This window comes from Oryx dammah, unplaced genomic scaffold, assembly GCF_014754425.2.
Source record: "Oryx dammah isolate SB20612 unplaced genomic scaffold, SCBI_Odam_1.1 HiC_scaffold_8, whole genome shotgun sequence".
Lineage (NCBI taxonomy): Eukaryota > Metazoa > Chordata > Mammalia > Artiodactyla > Bovidae > Oryx > Oryx dammah.
The window spans coordinates 34,618,974-34,635,463 of record NW_024070192.1 but is presented as its reverse complement, the minus strand read 5'-3'; the positions used below and the strand labels follow the sequence as shown (position 1 = coordinate 34,635,463).

General features: G+C 52.2%; 3 protein-coding genes across 6 annotated transcripts; all 3 read right to left on the bottom strand.

Moving 5' to 3' along the window:
• Positions 1–188: 188 nt before the first annotated feature.
• On the bottom strand, positions 189–2,111 carry RNF227 (ring finger protein 227). Its single transcript, XM_040243455.1, has 2 exons — positions 1,567–2,111; positions 189–1,468 (listed from the first exon to the last, which is right to left on the bottom strand). Exons 1-2 carry the CDS (start codon positions 2,060–2,062, stop codon positions 1,413–1,415), a joined length of 552 nt encoding a protein of 183 aa, XP_040099389.1. The 5' UTR covers positions 2,063–2,111; the 3' UTR covers positions 189–1,412.
• Positions 1,381–13,999, bottom strand: KCNAB3 (potassium voltage-gated channel subfamily A regulatory beta subunit 3). Of its 4 annotated transcripts, XR_005721584.1 has the most exons (16): positions 13,367–13,999; positions 12,004–12,047; positions 11,865–11,902; positions 11,541–11,620; positions 10,342–10,386; positions 10,204–10,248; positions 9,946–9,989; positions 9,668–9,754; positions 9,316–9,401; positions 9,050–9,170; positions 8,871–8,965; positions 8,673–8,793; positions 8,407–8,495; positions 7,657–8,153; positions 6,064–6,215; positions 1,381–1,468 (listed from the first exon to the last, which is right to left on the bottom strand). XR_005721584.1 is itself a non-coding variant. In XM_040243454.1 (14 exons), the coding sequence occupies exons 1-14, from the start codon at positions 13,606–13,608 to the stop codon at positions 8,076–8,078; spliced, it is 1,215 nt and encodes a 404-aa protein (XP_040099388.1). In that variant the 5' UTR covers positions 13,609–13,999; the 3' UTR covers positions 7,144–8,075. The 4 variants fall into 4 exon arrangements, 3 of the variants coding, with proteins under 3 accessions (XP_040099388.1, XP_040099385.1, XP_040099386.1); XM_040243454.1 differs by lacking the exons at positions 1,381–1,468; positions 6,064–6,215 and having other exon boundaries at positions 7,144–8,153; XM_040243451.1 differs by lacking the exons at positions 1,381–1,468; positions 6,064–6,215 and having other exon boundaries at positions 7,144–8,153; positions 8,871–9,170.
• Positions 14,000–14,842: 843 nt separating this feature from the next.
• On the bottom strand, positions 14,843–16,486 carry TRAPPC1 (trafficking protein particle complex subunit 1). Its single transcript, XM_040243440.1, has 5 exons — positions 16,402–16,486; positions 16,193–16,291; positions 15,971–16,041; positions 15,499–15,637; positions 14,843–15,240 (listed from the first exon to the last, which is right to left on the bottom strand). The coding sequence occupies exons 2-5, from the start codon at positions 16,289–16,291 to the stop codon at positions 15,112–15,114; spliced, it is 438 nt and encodes a 145-aa protein (XP_040099374.1). The 5' UTR covers positions 16,402–16,486; the 3' UTR covers positions 14,843–15,111.
• Positions 16,487–16,490: the final 4 nt, after the last annotated feature.

Here is a 16,490-nt window from a genome sequence, read left to right as displayed (position 1 = left end):
GTACTGTTCACTACCAGAGCTTCTTAGAAGCTGAGACCAGACACTTAAATTTTTGAGGCTATTATATTAAAAACGGTAATTCTAACAAGCAATCAGAAAACAGCAGGCTGAAGGCTGAGAAAGGGTTCCCCAAAGAGGGAAAATTTAAACTGAGACAGCAGACTTAAGGACAGGAAAAAGGCTAAAACAGGATTAGAAAAATTGAGGTTTATTAGTTCACATTTTTAAAACTGAGGAAAATTCAACACAGTAAACTATGCACACAAAGTTTAAATTTCTTCAGTTAATAAGAGTGTCACTTTAGGAACCTTGAATAAAACTGTATCACTTACATCAGTTGTGTTTTAAATACTCCAACCACAGATGGTGATATCCTAGAGAGTCTAGAACCTGGACCAATGCTGCTTAGATTTTTATTTAAATGGATCACCTGGGATTCCTGGTAAAATGCATAGTCCAAGTCAGTCTAAACTGAAATCCTGAGATTCGGTACTTCCAACAAGCTCCCAGTGATGCTGATGCTGTTGGTCCTTGACTCTAACTATACTATCATGACGGATTAACAGGATTTTTAACTAAAACTCACACCCTAAAATTTGGTGAAGTCCAATTATGGGACACAAGTTTAAAACTGTATTATGAGCATCTTTTTTCAGTAGTGACTTTCCTTGGGACTGTAAAGATAACACAGTATCAAAGGTTTACTATTCAATGCCTTTGCCAAATGGCACTTGCTCCTCTCCTTGATAAGCACTAATGAGCTGACTCAGATAAATGCCCTTTGGACCTTCTCATGCCTGCCCTAACTGGTTAAAGGGAGATTCTGAAATGAAGCAAGGCTCCTAACCTCATAGGTAGGGATGCATCTTGATAATTTTAGAAACAGTACAGGGGATGGGGAAACAGTAGGCATACCAGTGGAGGAGGGTAGGGTGGGTACAGTGTATTTTTCTCACTTCTCTTAAGTGCTAGAGAAGTGAGATTAACATGACATGAAAATCGGCCTCTTCTCCCCCGTTCCATCTTTAAAATCATTGACACAGAATTGCTAAAATGAGACCTGTTGCTCCCACACGCCAGAGCTGCCCTGGAGAAAAGCCAAAGTCACAGCTAGGGAAACAGTCTGTCTTCTTCCCCCGAGAACGGAGACTGTTTCCATCATCCCTAAGCCACTCCATCCTGAATACGCAAGGCTGGCACAGTCAGTAGACGGGGGCGATTCGCCTGCGAGCCTCTGCAGCGCAGTATTAACACCTTCCAGGGTGTTCCCTCCTGCCCTTGGCTCACCTCCCTCATCCATGCCAATCCAGGATGTGACGGGTGGTAGTCTTGGCATCAGACCACTGTACTACAGCGCGCCCCCGAGAACGCAGCTCCCACCTTTCTTCTGCCATAGCTTCAGAGTTCCCCGGTTACGGCGTGCAGCGGGTCATGTGGGCCAAGTCCTTGACCTCTGGACAGTACAGCACTGGGGGAAAGGATGAGGGTTAAGGTCAGTGGAAAGACGCAGCCGAACCCGGCATTCCCTGGTGCTCTCCCTCCACGGCCTCTCGGGTGGCCCCTCACCGTTGCTAGGCAGCGGGCGCCGCCACACGCGCGCGGGCACCAGCACCCGGGCCCAGAGCCGCCGGAGCGCGCGCCACCCTGCGCTCCTAGGCCCCGCCCTTTTCTCGCTCTCCTTTTCCTCGTCATCGGCCTCTCGGTTCGCGTCGCCACCCGCCTCACCAGATTCGCGCCTGACTTTTGCCTCCAAGCGCGACCATAAGTCCGGGTCGACAGAGATCTCCGCGACCCCGCCGCGCGGGAGCGGGGTGGGCGCGCGGCAGAAGGGGCACGTGACGAGGCGGCGCAGGCGCACCACGCGCGCCGCCGCCCCGCCACCGTCGCCGCGCGCCGCCAGCTCGCGCAGGCACGCGGTGCAGAGCGTGTGGCCGCAGCGGGCGCGCGCCGTCCCGGGCAGGAGGCGGGGCGCGCGGTCCCCGAGGTTGAAAGGCCGGTAGCAGATGTTACAGTCCAGCTCTCCGCACTCTGGAAGAGACGGTATCCTCACCAGGAGCTGCATCTTGCCCGCCGCGGACTCGAGGGCGTCACTCACGAGACCAGCTCCGTGGACCGACCTAGCGGGCCCGTGCTGGGGCCCGCCCCGCGGCCTCTCGCCTCTTTTAAATAATAAGACCCCGCCCCTTCGCGACGTCACGTCGCAGTCAGGCTCCTCCCCGCGGTGGCACGAGTGGGGGTGGTGGAGGTGCGAGGTCTGGTATGCCTGCCTCGGCGAAGCTGGGGCGGGGGGTGGGGAGGCCGCCCAGGTGGTGCCTGGACAGGGGACGGAGAGGTGAGGCACCTCCAACTCCGGGCTCGCCTTCCTTAATGCCGCCACGCAGCGCCAGCGCTCCTTAATTGTACTGTGTGCAAACCCCTAGTTACTGAGCCTGAGCCCTCAATCACTGGCACGGGTTTCTCAGGCTCTTTCACAACATACTTCTTAAGCCAGTGACACTGCCCGTTCTGCCCAATCTTTAGAAGGCCCCCGGGCGTTTTAGCAGACGATGCGCTCCATGGCTCTTATCATATTCAACCTCCCTCTGTTCTTGTAAGGCTGGCTTCCCAAATTTTATTCTCAAACTGTTGAACTCCCAGCCGACATCTCAACCTAAGGAGGGCCCTAGATACCAGGCCCAGGAATGCTGGGAATCTTCTCCTTCCTGAGTAGCCAGGCCTGGACACCCACGCACCATGATGGCTCCAGCAAAGCAGCCCAGCCTAAGCTCTGACTCAGGGGTCCGACTTCCACCGGGAAAACAGGACATAGCATTCACAGCCCACGTTCCCTCTTGGTGCCGCACCCACCCCCAGCTCTCTCCTCACCCGCCTCTCCTGGACCTACAGTCTAGGCACTGTTGTGGAGGTTCATAGGACAGAGCCTAGACCCAGTTTACCAGTTGTGACACTTTGAGCAAGTTACCTAACTCCGCTGGGCCTTGGCATTCTCATCTATAAAATATGGATGATAATAGGATTGAATCAGCTTACATATGTAAGGTGATTAGAATGATGCCTGGCACACAGTAAACACATATTAGCTGCTATTATTATTTTTATTATTTTACGCCCTCTCCTATATTGTGTTCACTTTAACTTCTTGGCACCCAACATATTCTTTTCTTTTCCTTTTTTTTTTTTGGCATAACCGTGGGGCATTCAGAATTTTACAGTCCCCAGCCAGGGACCGAATCCCCACCCCATTCAGTGGAAGTGCACGGCTTAACCACTGAGGGTCCAGGCACAATATTCTCAACCCCTATTTCTTTTGGTGAACACAAGATGGGATTCTCCACACTCATGGCATTTACTGGTAACAGGCAATGTAAAGCTGGTTTTTAAAAACTAGATTCTTTAAACCTTAGAGGGTAATCTTTTGTGAGAAGATATATCATTATTTTTGATTATTTTATATCTTTCCAGAACTAAGTTTTATTGTCTTATGGTTACTTGGAGGAAGCTATTCCAATGATGCTGTCATCTCACATTTGGGGGGAACTTCTCTTTGTAATAGTGCTTAGAGATCTCACATCTTTTAATATCTTCGGTTGGTGATTAAGTCTTTTAAGGTAAATTTGACTATATAAATGCTCCTAAAGTGGTAGACAGCAAAGCCTTCTAACTCTAGACCTGGACTATCCAGTCACCTGCTCAGCTTCCTTTCTTGTTTATCAAGAATCCAAAATGATGATCTCCCCATCTAAAGCAGCATCTCTTCCAATTTTCTTATCTCTTTACCCAACACCAGAAACCTAGGTGTCAAACCTAGATCCCTTCCTTGAGTTCACGTTCCTTTACCTCCCTTATCACTAGGCCTGGTACATTTTGCCTCCTAAAACTAATTCATCCGCTTCTCTCTACCTCCAGTATACCACCCTGGTTCAAGCTGCCATCATCTCTTCTGTAAACAGAAGCCTCTTCACCAGTCTGTCCACAGTTATTCTGGCCTTCTGCAGACTTCTCTCCACACTGCTTACAGTAATCTTTCCAAAATTCAAGCCTAATTATGTCCTACCATATATCCCTTCCATTCCTGTTAAAATCTGCCTGCAATGCAGGAGACCCAGGTTCGATTCCTGGGTCGGGAAGATCCCTGGAGAAGGAAATGGCAACCTCCTCCATTATTCTTGCCTCCCATGGGAGAAACCCATGGACAGAAGAGCCTGGCAGGCTATAATTCATGGGGTCATAAGAGTCAGACACGACTTAGCAACTAAACCACCACCACATTTCCCTTCCATTCCTGTTAAAAACAAAAACTTTTACAGCAGGTGGTCCAGTGGCTATGACTCGAGCTCCCAGTGCAGAGGGCCTGGGTTCAATCCCTGGTCAGGGAATTAGACCCCACATGCCATAACTAAAGAAAGATCTTTGTAAAACTAAAGTTCATGCGTGCCTCAACTAAGACCTGGCGCAGCCAAATAAATATATAAACATTTTTTAAACAACAGACTTTTAATGCAGTCATGGTTTAATACCCCCAAATTCCTAAGATATGACTTTGCTGCTTCTCCCATCAAGAATTGGGATCTGTTCCCTCTCCCTTGAACCTGGGCTCACCTCATGACTTGCTTTGACTAATAAACTGTGGCAGGAATGATGATGTGTGAGTTCTGGAGCCTCATTCCTTCAGAGACCTTATGGCTTCTGCCTTTGGAACACTGCCCTGAGACCACCATGTAAGGAAGTTTGCTAGTGGATGAAGCCACCTGGAGAAGGGAGGAGCCCCAGTCAACAGCCAGCACTAACGGCCAGGTGTACCAGTGAGGTCACTGGATTTTCCTGTTCAGCTGCTCTGTGAGCTGAATGCAGCCATGTGAACAAGCCCAGGTGAAAACAGCAGAAGACACTCCCAGCCAATCCACAGAATCGTGGAGTAAAAATAGTTTCAAAATGTTTCTTTTAGCCACTAAATTTGGGGGATGATCTGTTGTGTATCAAGATAATGGATTTTGAGGGTTCCCTGCTGTCCTTAGGATAAAGATAATATGCTGAAGTGCCCTACAAGGCCAAACATGCTCTGAAACCACCAAGTCTCACATTCTGCTTGCCTCTCATCTTTAGACATTCAGCCTTTGGAGACCTCTGACTTGTCTGCTTCCCCCACAAGGCTTTCCCGTGTGCTGTTCCCCTAACCTTGCTTTCACCTTAGCAACACTCACTCATCCTTCAGCTCTCTTTGTAGCCTCACCATGTCAGATACTCACTGTACAGTCTGGTAACACCAGTGCTTTCCTCTGGACTTCAGACAACCTAAGTTTGTGTGTGTGTTTGGGGGTTACTTTGCCTTCCCCATCTGTAAACTCCACAAAGGTTGCTGAGCTAGGTTTTGTTCACCACTGTGTCCCTGTGCTGTACCATAGTAGGACCCGATAGATAAGTTCTCATTCAATTAATGAATGAGGTGAATGATAAATATGGTATGTGAGGGAATTTGCCAGCGGTCCAGTGGTTAGGACTTGGCACTTTCACTGCCCAGGGGGGCCCCGCTCAGGGAACTAAAATCCCACAAGAGGAGCTACTGCTGCTAAGTCACTTCAGTCGTGTCCAACTCTGTGCAACCCCACAGACGGCAGCCCATTGGGCTCCGCTGTCCCTGGGATTCTCCAGGCAAGAACACTGGAGTGGGTTGCCATTTCCTTCTCCAATGCATGAAAGTGAAAAGTGAAAGTGAAGTCACTCAGTCGAGTCCAACTCTTAGCGACCCCATGGACTGCAGCCTACCAGGCTCCTCCGTCCATGGGAGTTTCCAGGCAAGAGTACTGGAACAAGAGGAGCAGCATGGCCTATATATTTAACAAGGTGTGACAATAAAGGAAGGTTTCTTGTAAGGGGTTTCTAACTGCCTCTGAAGGTAATTTTAAGAGGACTTTTAAAAAATGTTTTGAGCAATGAAGGAGGCATTAAATGAAGGAGGTTCATGACCCTCCAAGGTAACTATTTAAGGAGAGTACCATTTTAAATTTATAAATTCTCCTATGTTTGTTACAGAATAACTAAGCTTAGTTTAGTCATACATTTTACCTCTTTGTTTCCTCCACAGTCTTCCCAAATGAGTGAGAGATGATAGGAGTGGATGTAAGTGTTCATTAGTTGATCCAGTTGGTTGCTAATCCAGTAAATGGCACGCTGCTGACTTCTCTCTTTTGGAAATTGGTTTTACTCTGCTCTCCCAGCTTCAGGATCAAGGAAGGGTGAGGATGGGAAGAAGGGAGATGGTAAGGTTATATTTTAAGGAAGGCAGAGCTCATCCTCCCCTGCCTTGTGATCATTAAAGGTTGTAACTTTCCACCCACCTTCTGTCCCAGGGAAATCAAGAGTTCTTTAGGGAAGAATAAGGGTAAGTATCTGACATAATCCCATTTGATTCTGCTTTTCTGCCACTCTCACACCTGATCTTTCACTTGTTTTCTTTTTATAACAGCTCTCTTCTCTCTCCCTGCATCATTTCAACCATAGACCAGTTTTCATTTTACCTCTCCTTCCCCAAGTCCTCCATCTGAGAACAGTGCCTCCCACTCAGCCACAAGAAAACCACCCAGACAGTTTTTTGGATAGTGCAGGTATCAGGCTTCCCAGGTGGCACCAGTGGTAAAGAACCTGCCTGCCAGTGTAGGAGATGTTAGAAACGTGGGTTCGATCCCTGGGTCAGGAAGAACCCCTGGAGGAGGAAATGGCAATCCACTTCATTATTTTGCCTAGTGAACCCCATGGATAGAGGAGCCTGGCAGGCTATGATCCAGAGGGTTCCAAAGAGTCAACCATGGCTGAAGCAACTTGGCATGCACTGGGTATCAGGAAAGAGGGAAATAAGACCCATGGCTAATGTAACTTTTCAAAACAAAACAAGAGTAAGAGTGTCAGAGGGAGGAGCAACACAGCTATGAAGCCAGACCTCTGGGTTCCAAGGCATGTGGTGACTGAAAGAAGAAAACCTGGTCTTTGATGAGATCAGTGACTAGGCGCAAGATGCCTGGGTCACTAAGGTACATGAGCAGTGGAGAGGAAGAGTCCTGGAGTTTTCTACTGGCAGGGGGCTAGGGAGTCAAACAGGTGAGACTGAGAGCCTAACGCTCAACCCCCAGCAACTTCAGGCGCAGTAAGTAATGATCAAGCTGATATTTTATTTACAGTTCCCTGGGAAGTCTTGCACAAGAGAGGCCATCATTATTGCTTTAAGATTATTGCCAGGAGGAAGACCACAGTCCTCCCCTGCCAGGTAGGAAGTCCTGCTCAAGGCTCAAAGGTTTATCCCCAGATCTTTTATGTTAGCCCCATTTCCCTGCCTTGACCTAAAGGCTGTCACTGTTTTCTGCGAAGTGAGGCCCAGTGTGCTTTCCAAGGTCTTCCCTGGCCACTTCCGCCAGGACACTCTATACACTGGCCATCAAATTTCCCTCACCGGTGCTTTGCTACTGCACTCCCCATTCTACCCCTCTCCGCAAGAACAAAGCATCCATACGAATTCTAGTTTTATGCCTTTCTCCACCTCCTGGCTGAGGCAGGGTCCCGGTTTCCCAAAAGTCATTATTTACTTCCTGCCAGGACCAGCCTGGCTTCCTTTGTAACGAATTTAAGAGTCCCATTTCCTTTTTTCCAGGTGACACCACAACTCACTTCTTATTAGAACTCACAACTCCTTGATGACATTTCAAGGGCCACTTTCAAGGTAATCTGCGTGGGTCTTGTATATGCCTTTTTGTTTTTCTCTGGACCTCGGCGATTAGGGGAAGAGAGAAGGAGCGAGACCAAGTGGCAGAGAGGGGACGGCCCAGTAGCTCATGCCCAGGATTAGCAGGAAGGCCTAGGTGGACGTAGCAGGGGGCGGCGGACTACTTTCCCTCTCAAGCCCCACTGCGGGAGGATATGGCTTTGTTCATGCTATCGCTACTCGAAGCTGGAACTCGTTAGTGGGCGGGGTCGCCCTGTCTCGGCCGCTGCGTGGAGGGATCCGGAGCGGGAGGGAGGCAGAGGCGGCGACGCGTTTCTGGGGGGTTGCAGCGGCTCCGTATTCGGGTTCCTGCGTCCCCGGTGGACTATTTCTTGGGATGCGGCTTGTTGCCCAGGAGCCCGTCTATCTCCATCACCGTCTGCGGGGTCAGCTGATTCAGCACCTGGAATTGAATGGGGTGATGAGAGAGAATGGTACATGCAGGGTTCTAGAAAGAGGGCAGGAGGTTCGAGGACCCGGGGAGCCTCACAGCGAGGCGAACTCACAGCTGTGCTTCTGCTTTACCTTCTAGCCCTGGGACCGCTCATTTGCAAAGTGAAGTGACTCACCTTAGGCCCATTCTGGGTTGGACATCAAGGTCTTGACTGCTGGGGAAGGGGACAGAGATGAGCTCTGGCTCTGACTCCCTCGCTCACCTGCAGGGCGCCCAGGTGCTCCACCAGCTGCTCCGCACTGGACACCCCCAGCAAGACCGAGCTGACCCCCTCACTGCGGAGACACCACGCTGGGCCCGAGAAGGAAAAAGAGAGAGAACTGGTGGAAAATGGAAAACAGTGAATACCCAGACTTCAGAGGGGTCTCTGAGGAAGAAGGACCGCCCCAGGAGCAAACCAGTCTGTGGTTTGGTAGCTCTTAGGCAGAGACAAGGACCCTGCAGGGTCCAGGGCTCGCAGTGTCTCACCAATAGCAAGCTGTGCCACAGTGCAGCCCAGCTGGTGAGCGATGGGGAGAAGGTCCATGACTTTGGCTTGTTGTTTCTTGCCATCCTCACTTTGCACTTTGTCTTTGTGCCACTGGTAGCCCTGGAGGCCAAGGAGATTCATCAAAAGACCATTTCTCACTCAGTCCACTCCTGCCATCCCAAGCCCCTAGATCTCACCTTGATGGTGACCCTGCAGGTATCTGGGACTCGCCCATCATACTTGCTAGTGATGAGGCCACAGGCCAGAGGGGACCAGGTGACTGAGCCAACACCTAAGACGGAGAGGATGGGATGTGGGAAGGGGATCTCAGTGATGGTGAGGCCGAGGGAAAGGCAGGGATGAGGGGACTGCGAACCAATCTTGTGGTAGAGCTCTGGCAGCTGCATCTCCACCTTCTCTCTCTGAAACAGATGGTGCTCAGCTTGTTCACACACTGGAGGGATCAGATTGAACTGTCTGGCCATGGAGTAGGCCTCCTGGGTTGGGGTGGGGAAGAGATGGGTGTCAGAGCACTCCTTCCATTGTCTTCCACTCCCCCTCCTCCAGCAGAGTGGGGTTGGGAGTGGTCATGTGAAAGGTGGTAACAAGTTGTGAGACGGGGGCAGTAGGTGGCACACTCACCATGATTTCTGCAGCCCCCCATCGGGATGTCCCCCAGTATAGGGCCAGGCCCTGGTTGATGACGTAGGTCATGGCTCGCACAATCTCTAGGCACATAGGAGAAGGAAAGCTTCACTTTCAGACCCCTGGCATCCTGGGTTCCAGATCTGCAGACCTCCACCTGCCCCACCAAGATCCCACTCATCCCTGTGAGAGGTTGGCATCTGCTCTTCACTTCCCTCCCTGTCCAAGTCCTGGGGTCTGAGCCTCCACTGTGGAACTTGGGAGACCTCCTGAGCAGGGCCTGGCTTCTGCTGAAGGTTTAAGAAGTGCTCAGTTTTGAAGGGCTGTCAGGGTTGAGGTGCTGCTTTACCCTCCATGGGACTGTTGGGATCTGAACGATTGGCAAAGACGATGTCCACATATCCCAACTGGAGGCGCTCCAGGGATCCTCGCAAGCCTGGGGTAAGCACAGGGAGAGGAAGGTAAGCTCTTCAGCTTTAGCTGCCTAAGAATTCAGACCTTACCCCTCTGCCAAGGACACCTAAATCCCAGCTTCCCTATTCAGAGCCTCAGACTTGGAGCTTCAGAGAATATTCCAACTTCTCTAGCTTCCGTCCTCAGCCAGCTCAGGTTCCCAGTCCCTCTCACCTTCAATGATGTGTTTGCGGCTCAAGCCTCGCTCGGTTTCTGCCCTGTAGGAAAAGATAAGTCAAAGATGAGGTGCGTCAAAGATAAGGGACCAGGGCTGGCCTGGAGTCATGAGGAACCGAGGTGGTAGGGGTCCTCACAGGCAGGAGGCAGACCTGGGAGAGCAGGTGCCTGGTCTGCGTTCCCCCCATACACCCCATCCCATACACCTTCACACAGTCTGCAGATCTCCCTAACTATAGTGAGGCAGCCACTTACTGTCCTCCCCAAAAAATCTTGGTGGTGATGACATAGCTTGATCTCCTAGAGAAAAAAAGAAATGGGAGGCCCAGCCAGAAAAGGATGTGGGGAAGATCATGTCCCCAGAAACTGCCCACACCCCCAAACATGTCTTACCTCCAACCTTTGCTCTTGAGGATGTTTCCTAGGGTTCTTTCAGCCCTGGAAGGAAAACAAGGCAGAAGCACTGACTCCTCCAAGATGGATCAGTTTCTTTCCCTCCTCCCACCTTTCCCTTCAACTGATTTCTCCCTTGTAAAATGGAAAATAAATGAGAAGCCCATTGGGCCATCAGCCCCATTCTAAACTAAATAAAAGGGGCTCCTGGAAGTAGGGTTACAGTTGTACGTTTTCATTCATTCATTGAACAAATACCAGTTGTGCAACAGTGAACCAAGCTCTGTTCTGGGTGCTGAAGGGATAGAAAAGGATGAGAGAAGAGGGACCAACTGCAGTGATGCTGGGGAGGATACTGTCTCATCTGTTTCCAACCATCTGTGTTGCCTTCTCCCTTCTTTTAGTCTCTGCAAAGTCCCACCCAGGTCTTCTCCCGCATTGCAGGTGGATCCTTCACCAACTGAACCACCAGGGAAGCCCAAGAATACTGAAGTGGGTAGCCTATCCCTTCTCCAGGGGATCTTCCCGACCCAGGAATCAAATCGGGGTCTCTTGCACTGCAGCTGGATTCTTTACCAGCTGAGCTACCATGGAAGCCCATGTAGGTACTTAGGTGACATGGGAAAGAACAAGACAAGTTCTATGGAGGGAGGACCCTCACCGTTGAGCAGCAAATACAGCAAATATGGCCTTGTAAACCAGTAATTGATGAACTGTGTGTCAGAGGGCAGTGTAAAGTGCTTTGGGAGCTGAGGAGGGTAGTGACCAACTTTGGGGAGTTGGGCAAAGGGTTCTTGGGAAAGCTGACATCTGGGACAAGTCTTAATGATAAGCAGAAGAGTTTGCCAGAAGAGACAGCGGTAGGTCATCCAAAGTTTTTATTATTCCCAGTGTGAAGCCATATGTGCTGCGGTTGTGGTATGTTTGAAAATTTAGCTCTGTCATTCTCACATAGTTGCACATAACTGATGTCCAAGAAATATTTGGTTTTGACTGCACAGTATGCCCTGTTGCCCTCAAAACTAGAGAGAGAGAGATGTTGGGACTATAGTTCCCAACATGCTTTGGGGGCCCATTGGCTGAAAGGCTGGAACTTAGTGATGCTTTAATTCCCAGAGTTCTTTAGGGGGAAAACCGAAAAGCCCTGATGTTCTCTCAGCCTTCCAAGTATAACTTAGCTCTTTCACCCCAGTCCTTACTTTCCTGCTGCATACACTTCGGCGGTATCAAACAGGTTTACACCGTGCTCATAGGCTACTGTCAGCACATCCTCTGCTGTCTAGGATGGTGAGAGAAAGAGTCGAAGATCAACCACCAGGCTCTCAGTACCTTCCTCACTGCACTCTAACCATCACACCTCAACCTTGGTTACCACATTCACTTCCCTTTCCCCACTCTCCAGCCTCAAGTCCACCATTCTCCATGCTTGTTGTCCAACCCCCTAGCCAAGTCCGTTTTCCCCCCTTTTAGTTTCCCTCATACCCCCTCCCCCTGCTTCTACGTCCCATCACTTATATCAATACCTCATCTGAGATCTGAGAACCAAATGTGACCCAGGTACCTGCAAGAGAGAAGCCAGGCAAATGAGACCAGGGCCGAGGGAGGGGACAGCCATGAAAGAATGCCTGCCCCTTCCCTTAATTCCTCTTCTTTCTAACTCACCTAGGCCAAGGCAGGATACCCGAAGACCAGACTTTCCTAGGTTCCTGCAGGACACAGAAGCAGCAGGAAGGGGTGGAGCCTCCATTAGGGACTTAGATTATCAGCCTCCAGCTCCTCTCATTCCAGACTGAGATGCCCTCAGGGTGTCTCAGTCCAAAGAAACTAGACTCAGTGGGCCCTCTGAATCGGGCAGTGCCACGGCCATAGAATAAGTGAACAAATAATAAGTGTTCCTCTGGAGCCACGATCCAGTGCCTCTGTTCCCTCCTATCACACTGAAGATGTGCTGCCTGCTTAACGCTGCTTCTGGTGTGTCCTGGGTTCATTTGAGTCATCTCTAGGATATGTGGAGTTGGGGTAGAGGGTGGCTGGGAGGAATGGGACTGGCTAATGGTGATGAGTTTGTGAAAACAGATTCTCAAGAGAGTGCTGTGCTAAAGGGCAGACACTGGGGTGGAAGGGGGTAAAACCAAGTCAAGTTCAGGCATTCAGTCCTTGAACAGGCTAGGCAGACGGGCCTCCAACAAAGGCAGGTAGGACACCTGGGTGGGGAGTTTGAGAGGAAAGACCAGTTCTCCCCCTTCTTTCTACTTGATCTGCTCCTGTTGGCTTGTGAAGTCTGTCTTCAAACCAGAGAGCCCCCTCCTCCCTGCCCCCCATCCAGGTACTCCACTCAGCTTCCCGGGCTGCCATATGCAAGGGATCAAATTCCTCAAGTGACAAATCCACTTCAGATCAGTGACCTCTGCTCACTCCTGAGCAGGAGCCCCTCCCTTCTCCCCTACTGGTAGTCCTGAGAGCTCAGAGATCAAGTCGGTTACATTTCATTCCACCTTCCCCACCTGGTTCCTGGCCCTCGGCATGAGCTTGAGAGCTGTGGTGCATCCTTTGGAGGGCCCCACTTCCCTCCCCACCAAGAAAAGGTGCAGGAGACCTTGGGGCATGTGGGGGTGGTATCTGGGTCAGGCACCCTGAGCAGGCCAGAGTGAGAAGCCGTTTCCTTCCCCCCTCTTCCCAGGACACGACCCAAGGACACTCCATCCAAGCTGGGTGAGGTGGTGTGCAGCCTGGAGATCTGCGTTTCCCTGGCCTTTCTGGGGGTAAGGAGGAGCATCCTTTGGGTCTGACAGGCCCGGTCAACCTCAGTAAACTTGATTTTCTACTAGGCAGGGGAATGGACGGAGAGCAAAAAAAAAAAAAAAAAAAAAGGACCGTGTAAGGGAGTGCCAGCGATGGGAAGAAGAGATGGAATGAGCCGGGACCTTCTTAGTGAAGTTTGAGGGGGGTCCTGGCAGCATCTTAGGAAGCCTCAGGGGTCAGGAAAGGGAAGCAGATGTGGCGGGCGGCCAGGCCACCCCCATACCTGTATTTCATGCCAGTGCCTCGGCCGGTGCTCTCTCGGAGGGCCCCAGCGGGCGCCGGGGGTCGGGGGACCACAGCGGCCCGGGCCTTGGGGCCCGACCCTCCTCCCCCTGGAGGGTTCCCATGCCCCCCGCCGACCAGCCCGCCGTTACCGCCCCCGGGGCCCGGCCGGGGTCCACACAGACGGTCCTCACTGCTCCGGCTGCGAAGGTTCTGCTCAGTACATGCGATAGACACCTGCATGCCGGCCGGCCAAGGCGGGGGAGGGGGCTCCGAGGGGGCGGGAGGAAGAGGGAACCGGGAAGCTCGAGGGGAGACACCCGAGGGTGTAGTGGCGCGAGCCCTGGGAGAGCGGAAAGGCTGAGAAGGTTGCGGCGGGAGCCTCCAGGCAGGATCGGGCCCGCGCGGGCGGGCTGCTGGAGGTCGCGGGGTTTGCGGCGGAGAGGAGAAACGCGGGGGGCGCCACGAGTGGAGCGGTTAGGATTCGGGGGCACTGGGGCGGAGAGGAGAGGGAGAAATGGACGAGGGTGAAGGTCGAGGGCAATTCTCGGAGGGTAGGAACTTAGGGACAAGGAGGGGGCGGAAGAAAGATGCCACCTCTGCCCAAAACGCAGCGGGACCCGCTAGGCTCCCAGCCGCGTCGGCAGCCGGCCCAGCTAATCAACATGCAGGCACCGCCCCCTCATCTGCATAAACCCGCCCGCCTCCCAGCCCAAACCTACAGCTTATCTGCATAAGCCCCACCTTCCGGAGCGCTGCAGCTTGAGTGTTTCGTGGGCTCATAGCAACCAGAGAGCAGGACCCAGAGGGTGGTTCTACTCTCTGGACTCCGAGGCCGACCTGTCTTCCACCATCCCAGTGGTTTTCAGTTCGGGAGCTATTTTGTCCCCTGGGGGACATTTGGCAAGGTTTGGAGACATTTTTTTTTTTTTTGCCTTGATGCATGTTGGATCTTAGTTCCCTGACCGGGGATTGAACCCATACCCCCTGCATCGGAAGCGTGTAGTCTTAAACACTGGACCACCAGGGAAATCCCTGGAGACATTTTTTGACTGTCACGACCTGGGGGGACATTTGGCAAGGTCTGGAGACATTTTCTGACTGTCACGACTTGGACGCGGGCGTGCTACCAGCATTTAGTGAGTGGCAGTGAAGGAAATGGCAATCCACTCTGGTATTCTTGCCTGGGGGAATCCCATGGACAGAGGAGCTTGGTGGGCTACAGTCCATGGGGTTGCAAAGAGTCAGACAAGACTGAGCGACTAACACTTTCACAGGCAGAACAGAGTACCTGGCAGCCCTCCCACCCTCCCCTCAATCAAGGTATTACCCAGCCCCAAACATCAGTCGTGTTGCTGTTAACAAACCCATGGACAAAGCCTCTTTTTTGGCTCAAAGGATGCAGGCACCCTGGTTCATGCCTCCATGAGAGGGGCAGGTGCCGATCAACCACTCAAACTGACACACTCAGGTCCCAGAGGGTGATAAAAAGTTTATTCTGTACTTCTCAGAGTCAGGTAGGGGATCAAACTGGAGAGTGGACCTGGTTTGGAGGTGTAGGAACTCCAGTAGGCTGCCTTCCTGTGAAGGGCTCTAGGCTGTTCCCCTAGGAGGGCTACCGAGGGGCTTGATGAGGCTGGGGGACTGGGGTGGTAGGGCTTGCAGCAGGAGCCCTTGGGTGATACAGGTTAGGTTGGGCCCCAGGTAGACAGCGATTCTTCTGAGGGGTGAGGTAGAGTGCTTCCTTCAGCCAGCCCGGGCGGAGAAGAAGGGCAGAGAGCGGACGTAGGAGTCCAGTCGGGAACGGAAGAGCTCACTTTGCACAGTCTGGCCAAGCGGGCACAGGGGATTCTTCACCACCAGCTCCACATACAGCTGTGAAGAGGGAGGGTGTAGAGCCAGGCTTTGAACACTTCTTTTCAACCTCACAGGTGTGTGAATGCACAGGGATCAAGGGCTGGAGGCAAACTCTTTGAGGAGAAACTGGTGGTGGAGTTCCTGAGAAAACCCAGGGTGTCTACTGTACTGTAGAAATACAGTACAGTAGGATTAGGGCAGGGATGGAGTCTTGGGGCTCTAAATGACCATGGCTGTTGAGGCTTTGGGAGCAGGGTCCGAGGGACTGGCACTGACCGCACTGTAGATGTGGTGCAGCACATCTCGGATGGGCCCCACGCCCAAGTCTGTATTCATGACAACCTTGATCCCAGTGGGCGTCTCGTAGTAATGGAGTTTGTACCGGCTAGTTTGGAAGGCCAGGAAGCCGTCCTTCCTGCAGGGATGGGGAGGAATGTTAAGGAATGGGAGCGGAATCTCTCCCAAAGAGATACTTCTGATCCCCTCTAGATAGACTCCTTCTTAGACACCTCGCAGCTTCATCTTTCACTGTAGCCCCCGTGCCCAACCTCTCTAACCTTCTCTTCCCCACCGCCGCTTCTGCCAGCTCCTGCATTCTCGCTCCTGACTCAGCCTTTCTCTCTGTCTCCTTACCCTCTCTGGGGACCAAAGCCCCTCCCACTCCAGAAAGTACCCCCTCCCCCTCCAGAAAGTACCCCCTCCCCATCTGTTCCCTCCTTCCCTCAACAACCCCTCCGATTCCGCGTACATGTCCAGCGGGGACATCTTGCTGACAAAAGAGCGGATAGAGAAGAGCATCCCGTACATCAGCTTGTACTCCTGGAGGGAGAGGGGCAGAATGAGCTTTCTGTTGTAAAGGAGACGGGGTAGGGGTGGGAATGAGCAAGGGTTTGGAGAAAAGGGGCTGGACTGGGACTATGTGCATTTGGAGATGCGAGGTCACCCAAGTGGCGCGGGGCCCTCTCGTCACCTCCTCCTTAGGGATCCCCGCTTGCTTCTTGCGGTGCCACTCGCTGTAATGCAGACACACTCCATTTCGGTCAAACAGGTACAGGTTGTGGACAGTCATCTGCAAGGCAGAGAATGTGAGCCTCTCTCCGGGACCGCCCACACTCCGTTGGCTCCAGTTCTCAGTCCCGGATCCCTCCAACCAGACGGAGACCCCTCCCCCGGACTCACCGGAACTGCTCTGAGTGCCCGTCACTCGACACTTCCGGTTTTCGCGGAGCCCCGCCCCATCTGGTCAAAGCGTCTCAGCAATAACTCCG

Bases quoted from the DNA above. Each gene is read 5' to 3' on its own strand.
- RNF227 (XM_040243455.1), bottom strand. From the start codon at position 2,062: ATGCAGCTCCTGGTGAGGATACCGTCTCTTCCAGAGTGCGGAGAGCTG. The intron at 1,469-1,566 runs GTGAGGGGCCAC...CCTTTCCCCCAG, and splicing joins GCGCCCGCTGCCTAGCAACG to TGCTGTACTGTCCAGAGGTC.
- KCNAB3 (XM_040243451.1), bottom strand. From the start codon at position 13,608: ATGCAGGTGTCTATCGCATGTACTGAGCAGAACCTTCGCAGCCGGAGC. The intron at 11,903-12,003 runs GTGAGTTAGAAA...TCTCTCTTGCAG, and splicing joins GGTATCCTGCCTTGGCCTAG to GTACCTGGGTCACATTTGGT. The intron at 10,387-11,540 runs GTAAGGACTGGG...TTTTCCTTCCAG, and splicing joins GAAGTGTATGCAGCAGGAAA to GGCTGAAAGAACCCTAGGAA.
- TRAPPC1 (XM_040243440.1), bottom strand. From the start codon at position 16,291: ATGACTGTCCACAACCTGTACCTGTTTGACCGAAATGGAGTGTGTCTG. The intron at 16,042-16,192 runs GTGACGAGAGGG...CTCTCCCTCCAG, and splicing joins CGGGGATCCCTAAGGAGGAG to GAGTACAAGCTGATGTACGG. The intron at 15,638-15,970 runs GTACGCGGAATC...CCATCCCTGCAG, and splicing joins AAGATGTCCCCGCTGGACAT to GAAGGACGGCTTCCTGGCCT.